Raw genomic sequence first — 7205 nt, 5'->3', positions numbered from 1 at the left:
CTCTGAGATCTGTGGATGCCACCGATTTTCGTCCTTGGTAGGGACGGATGGGGGCGGGGCAAAGTTTTGAAATACACTTCGAACAGTGACATATCACAGAAGTGTGGATACATACATACATTTCGTTGCTCTAGATCTTATAGTCTCGTTGCACTATTCGCTCATAGGGACGTACAGACGGACGGACAGGCATAGCTCAATCAACTTGGCAATTGATGCTGATATATACTTCATGGCGTCGGAAACGCTTCCTTCGGGACGTTACACACATCCATTTTCACCAAAAATGTAATATACCCCTTTACTCATTTTGCGTAGCGGGTGTTATAAAAAGCCGAAACAGCACCAGCGGGAACAACAGCAATCACTGAAGTGTTTGTATAGGCAAATTGGATCACACGCGCAATTTGATAAATTAATTGAGCTGCTGTGCTCGAATTTCCTCGGCTGAGAGCTACTCGTATTTAATGGAATGTGTGATGGGATGTTGAGCGAGCAAGACATTAAAATTGCAGTGGGAGTGGAAGTGGAACTGGAGTTAGAATGAGAAATGGCAACGGAAATCAGGCCTGGCAAAGGGCAGAGCAAATTATTATCAATTAAGAGCCGTGTGAATGAAAATCGAATCGAAATGAAGATTGACAAATGTCGTGTCGCGCTAATTGATGCCAGCCCTTATATATAAATGCATACCAATTATGAATACGTTTAAAAGTAAGCTAATTGAAAGATAATTTAAGTGCTAATGATTTCATTAACTTTTGCTACTACATGGATAAAACAATAGTTAATTGCATTGAAATTAATTGAAAGCAAAGTTAGTTTAGATATCCTAGCCTTCAATGATCCAGTCTCTGGCGACTCTTATTGATCATCATTGGGTAATCGAACGTAATCGAACCGATGAGCTGTGAAAAGTAACTCCGTAATTGAGTTCCCACTTGACAGTCGCTCGATCGGGTAAAAAAAAGGAAACAGATACAGATAATATCCCGTTAATATACAGCACAGACAGACTCTGTTCTAAGCAGAGCACAGCGGCGAAGCGCAGGACGACCACAGGCTGGAAAGAGCACGGGATTCCAAGAAGCACAGGAAGGATAATAAAAATATAAAAAAAGATTGGGAATTTGTGAAATAAAAAGAAAGAAAGGAGCGCAAATGGCCAGACAATGGCAAAAAGTGGCACAGAATAAAGATACAAAATGCAGTTATCTTGCGAAAACCGTTCACGTCCACGCACACAAAGGTAGATCTTACGAAGCACACGAGAGATCCGACGAAATGATGGGTTATTAAATGTTGTTAATCTTTCGGCCATTCCAAGATCCGACACATATTCAAATTTCAGCCCAGGAGAAGAATGGAAAGAAGAGGTATAAGACAGGTAGAAGATGCAGGACTCTCTCACACACAGAACACACTCAGAAAGAGGCCTGTGTGTTACCACTATGGCAACCACCGTTATGACCAGGCCTAAACAATAGATCGCCGAACGCTGGAGAACGGCGAGTAGAGAACTCCGAACCCAAATACCGAACCCGAACATCGAACAACTTGAATATCGAGCCTCTTGGCATTTGCCTTTATTGTGAACGCTGTTTAAATATTTACCAAGTTTTACAGTATTTATGACAGCTAAAAATATAACAACACCTACTTACCCAAAAGGGCTCAAAGGTATGGCAGCCCACGGTCCATGTCCAGATCTCGGTACCAAGCCAGGAAGGGGACACTTGACACTAGACAGAGACAGAGCCAGAGCCTGAAACCTGGGCAAGGCCTTTTCTGGCAGGTCAGATTTAGCTTAGACTCTCTAAGCCAGACAACACCCAGACCGACATAAACCGTGAGCCAGCGACAGAGCCAGAAGGAGAGTTGAACTGCCTTTAGATCGATTGCAATCAATAAACGGCTTAGGCGGCATTATAATATTCGAGAAATGTTTTTGCACTACGGGTCCGTGCTAATCCATTGGCATGTCAACAGCATGCGGAAAACCGAGGGACAGGACCGTCCACTCCACAGTATGCCATGGACAACGGACAGCATACAGTACAGTGTACAGACTGCTTCCGATTGAGCTGAGCCAAGTAATCCGACTAGCCTGGCTATAAGCTGCCACTGAGCGCCCTAACCGGAGCTTGGCAATAAGCCAAGGCATTATAAAGTAAATTTGCCTAAATCCGCTTAAAACAAAGCGGGGACTTAACTGCCACCGAACTCGAATTCAAACTGGGACTCGGAATGCGACTTGTGACAAGTGTAGCTGTAGCAGTAGCCGTGTTTTAGTTAACCCTACGGATAAGCAGCTGCTTATCCTCGTCGATTAGCCTAAGACTCGCTGATGATGATGGTGACGTTAATGACAATGGTGCCAGTTGCTGCAGTTGGGCAAAAGTTTGATCAGCACAATGCCAACACCATATTCATTGACTAACTGCAGCTGATAGTAGAGTGGAAGAGTGGCAAGGCTGCCAGGTAAACAGGTGGTGGGGCTCGGAGCAGCTGCTCTTTAGCATTTCGCGTGCAATGGCTGCTTCCCAGCGAAGGGACTGAGGCGGATATAAAGATCCCAGAAGGGAGCATAGTTTGAAGTGCTAATACTTTAACGGCGCCGCTGGATATCATAAAAGTCAGTTCCAAAGGCGACCAAGGAGCGAAGCCGTAGGTAAAAACGATCACAGCTGACAGCTGACGGAACACATACCTCATATGTATTTATTAGCGTCAACAACAAAAGAATTTTCGTGTAAAATTATCGAGTTGATATAAATGAGATGAAAATTATTAATTATTCTATTATATTAAAATTCACTTGAAGAAAAATATATATTTATAGAAGTAACCAGTAGAAGTAGAAGTAGACAGTGGCCAGGATCCAGAGATATACCTAGGTGATTAAAATTACTTGTTTGTGCCTTCTAGGACCGATTAAAAGGGGAAATATCAACCAGCCCCACCAATACCATATATCCCTTGTCTAATATAGTACGATCACGTATAGTATGATCAAGTTTTCCACGAAAACTTTCACGTTTGCAGTGAGCTTGGCAAGTAAACTCATTCATCATTACCGAGGCGATCATCGTCCTTCAGCTGTGGTATTGAAATCTTCAGTAAGCCCGTTTCCCATTTCCCATTCAAAGAGTTATTCTTTAAGTTCAGATTTCATTCGTTTTATTGATCGATTTATTACGCTGCAAGCTTAGTCATAGCAGGGAGGTGGAGTTGTTCTATAAATATGAAAATCGATTTCAATATGTACTTACTTACGAAACATGCGTATATACGATCTATATATATACAATAAGGCAAGAGTAAAGGTAATGGGGGGATGAGGGCAAATAAGAACTAGTTAAGCAAAATGCGTACTATCAACACTCACGACTATATCACAGATGTCACACAAACTTAGCTACCAAAAAAAAATGGTTCCATATATCTATGCCTCTCTTCTAAAACTTTATGCCTAAACCTTTCACTATATATGTGTGCACACATATATATATATTATATCGCCTTATAATCTACGGGGTTACATAATTTAGAGCTTAGAACGATGCCACAAATAATGCAATTATAAATAGAGTCAAATAATACTTTCCAGTTAGGATGCCGAAAAAGATCTCAATGAGGAGAGGCTCTCTGGGGGTAAGGGATCTAGCGGTTGCTCCTTTGTGACTAGAACGGCAACTGCGGTATGTTTCCTATGGTATTTCTCCTACGAACTGCTTCGAAAAGTCCTCAAATCAAGCTGCAATTCTGGTTTCCGTTATTGCTTCACTAAATACTCAACGATGATGTATACAATATTTTCGGAATGGTCGGATGCTCAATACGGGCAGTTCGCGATGAAGAAAAGAGGTAGAGTGCCATAGGATGACATTCAAATACTTTACTATACTATACCATCTATAGATTTCGGTTGTGGTCGAAGTTTGAAATGGTGTTTAATTGGAGGATTGGTATCGGGGTATGGGTATGCTTCACGTGCGCTGCACGCGTCGCTGCGTCTGCTGTCTGCCTGCTGTCGCCGACTGCCGTTTACCGCGTCTGCCTCCAATGCTGGCGCTGCCGGTGCTGGTGCTGCTAGTGGACTCGGACTCCATCGTAGGCTTGGAGACTTCGTTGAAGTCCCTGCTATTGGAGTTTGAATTGGAGCTGGAACTGGTTCCACTCCATGATTGGCTGAAACTGCGACTTGCAGGCTGCTGTCTACTGGCTTGGCTCTGGCGCTCCCTCTGCTGTTTACGGGGCTGCTGCTTCTGGTGGGGCCGGTGGAGACGTTTCTTCTCTCGCTTGCCGTCGCGCCTGAGCAGCTGCCACATGGTGCGCAGGAACTCGTAGTAGTGGTACTTCACGAACCGCATGTCAATAGAGTCCGCCTCGTTGGCTGTTTTCATGGAACCGGTGATGGCTTCTGAAATGGGCCCAGGACCCCCAGCGCCCTTGCTGCGCAGTTTAAGGCGCTTGTTCATCTCAGTCCGTGAGATTTGCGGCAGCTGCACGCCAATGGATATGGATCCATTGGGGCTACTGCGCCGATGCTTCCGACGGGGGCTAGTCTGATTCACGGCCGTCTCTAGCTCGCAGAGAATGCGCCGGGAGCTGAGGAGCAGCTCCCTTAGCTCCCGTGCAGTGGTGGATTCGCGGGTTATAAAGCGCTGGTCCCAGCGGATCTGGAGTCGCCGCAGATAGGCGAAGCTGGCCACGTACGTTTGCATGTTGCGGTACCATCGCTTCAGGGCAATCTGCATGGAAGAAAGAGAAAGCAAAAGTAGAACGTCAGTCACAGATGGTCACAGCAGGAGAAGGAGCTAGGGGACAGATTGAACACTAGATTCTGCAGAATGGACACTACAAAATTGACTTACCGTGGAGTTGGACTTGAGCTTGGGCAGGAACTTGTAGTTTTGAGTGTGCAGTGACCACATGGTCATGTTCCGGATATCGATCACCGAGTCCTGGCTGCTGTTGAGTCCACGGTACTCCCGGAAGGCGTGGCGCTTCAGCTGATTGAAGCTCTACGGAAAAGAGAGGAGAGGAAAGGAGAATAATGTATTAGCTGGGAATGCAAGGGGATAATCTTGGCTACTAACTCACCTGCCTGGGTCGTAGGCGGCTAAAGCGATCCCCAGCCGAGGGATGGTAGGATCCTCCGCAGGGGTTGACCCACTCCAGAGCCGTGGTGCTCTCGTTGAAGTTTCGATAGTCAATCCAATTACTATTCCTCTTTCTGTGCCGCTTGCGCTGCGGCGAGGAAAAGCCGGATGAGCCAGAACCCACGGAGGTGGAACTGAGGTTGGGACTGAGACTGAGGCTGGGAGTGGCCATGCTGCTGGTGGTGGTGGTGCGGAGACGGGTGGCATCGATCACCGTGAGGCCGCCGCTGGCCGTCTGCATCGCCATGGTGTGGGCGGGTGCCGCGAGGAGCACGTTGAGCGCAAGAAGGAGGAGCAGGGAGATAAAGTGCGGCAGTTGGGAGCACATATCCGCATTGTCCTGCCGCACGGCTCTTGGACCTCGATAGACTCCGATCCTCGTCCTGGGTCCGTTGCTTTTCCAGTTCCCGTTCCGGGCCGTCGTGATGTCCTTAGCTGTGGTTGCAGCGCACTGCCAACCAACTGTGGGTGGATCCGAATCCGTTATTGTGATTAGGTCCGTGTTCGTGTCCGTATCGATCGTTGGCAGGCAGCACGACGGAGGAATTAGGTGAGAGCGGGAGGAAAAGAAAAAATACGCAAAATGAGTTTCGGGAATGCAATAAACTTCAGCCAGGGCCTGAGCGCCCAGCTGACGATCAGCCATCGGCGATCTGCGATCGACTCCGATTCGAGTCCTATTCCGACTACAAAAATCCTTCCAGAATGGGCTTCCTTCAGGGGAAGTGCAAATGCAACCTTTCGAGAACGTTAAGAATTTTGTTCGGCTTTTTTGACATTTTCTTTATTATTTTAAATTTTTGGCGCCTTTTATGGATTTGTTAGCTTTTCCAGGGCGAAATCTGGTCGAGAATAGGGGCAAACTTGTTAATTTAGACAACTAAATCGAGTGGAGTCTGATCGGGAGATCGGAGAACGGGGACCTGTAGCGAAAAACAGAGCGATGACCAAACGATAAGGAAGCTCGCTGGCGGGAAGCAAGGAAACAAAATCCCACCATTTATTTTTATTGAACACATTTCAAAACAGTTTTTTCCCAATATATTTTCTAGTCTGTCCGAAATAATGTTCAATATTTCTCAAATTGCCTTTTTATTCAACTGATTGGTCCTTTAGTATTTGCTGAATTATAATAAGAAAAACCTCGCAAAAAAATACCCAGTAAAATTGGATTATTATTAATTCGCATTGTGTTGCAGTTTAATAAAATGTAAATTTAAACTCTTCTATAGTTTCGAAGAAATCTGTCTAAACTAATATATTCTTGTTGCCAAATAATTGATAAACATAGTTTGAATTATTGATGTAATCAGAAAAAAATACACACACCGCATTATAGTTGAAACGTTTTTTTCAGTAAGGATTCCCGTTGATCCCTTGCAAATGTGCTCCGTTCTAGAATCAAAATCCGTTGGTAATCGTTTTCAATGTGGGGAGCACTGGCACTTGCAACACAACACTCAAAAAAATTAATCTCACACACCACTGCTGTGGAGGATGGTGTCAGTGTCTTGTTCTGGGACTGTTTCTTGACTGCTGGAGCTGATGAGCATCTGATCACTTCGCGGACACTTCTGATCACGTCCGAGTATGAAACCGAACTGAACCCAAAGTCGAGCTGAATTCGACCAGCTTTCTTTGTTGAGAGGCAGAGGCTGCTGCTGCGGCTGGGGCCGCTTCGAAGACAGCTTCGACCAACTCCAAAAGACCGAAACTGAAACTGAATTTGAAACTGAAGCGAACTGAGCGCTCAGTCGACGTCGATAGCTCTGTCGGCGTCGCAGTTGGTGTTTATGTGAAAAATGGACAAAAAGAAAAACGAACGGTACGCTGTTGTTGTGTCTCTGTCGCTCTGCCTGGCTAAGATCTGAGATCGAAAGATCCTCTGGCTTGGCCTGCCTGTGGTCCCCACCTGCACGATTGTCCGTGGCTGTGTGTGCATTTGTGTCTACCTGATCACTAGTTCGCTCGATCTGTCCCTTTCCCGCCGCCTGTCTGCCTTCTCTTTTGCTGGCCATATTGTCGCCATTACTACTCAGT

At 45.8% G+C, this 7205-nt stretch overlaps 1 protein-coding gene across 2 annotated transcripts; it reads right to left on the bottom strand.

The window, feature by feature from the left end:
• Window positions 1-3157: 3157 nt before the first annotated feature.
• On the bottom strand, window positions 3158-6878 carry LOC108164749. Of its 2 annotated transcripts, XM_017300646.2 has the most exons (4): window positions 6493-6878; window positions 5107-5627; window positions 4878-5027; window positions 3158-4754 (listed from the first exon to the last, which is right to left on the bottom strand). In XM_017300646.2, the coding sequence occupies exons 1-4, from the start codon at window positions 6497-6499 to the stop codon at window positions 3990-3992; spliced, it is 1443 nt and encodes a 480-aa protein (XP_017156135.1). In that variant the 5' UTR covers window positions 6500-6878; the 3' UTR covers window positions 3158-3989. The 2 variants fall into 2 exon arrangements, with proteins under 2 accessions (XP_017156135.1, XP_017156134.1); XM_017300645.2 differs by lacking the exon at window positions 6493-6878 and having other exon boundaries at window positions 5107-6485.
• Between the last annotated feature and the right edge of the window lie 327 nt (window positions 6879-7205).

The sequence above is a fragment of the Drosophila miranda genome, chromosome XL, assembly GCF_003369915.1.
Source record: "Drosophila miranda strain MSH22 chromosome XL, D.miranda_PacBio2.1, whole genome shotgun sequence".
Taxonomy (NCBI): Eukaryota; Metazoa; Arthropoda; class Insecta; order Diptera; family Drosophilidae; genus Drosophila; species Drosophila miranda.
This window is presented reverse-complemented; position numbering and strand designations above follow the sequence as displayed.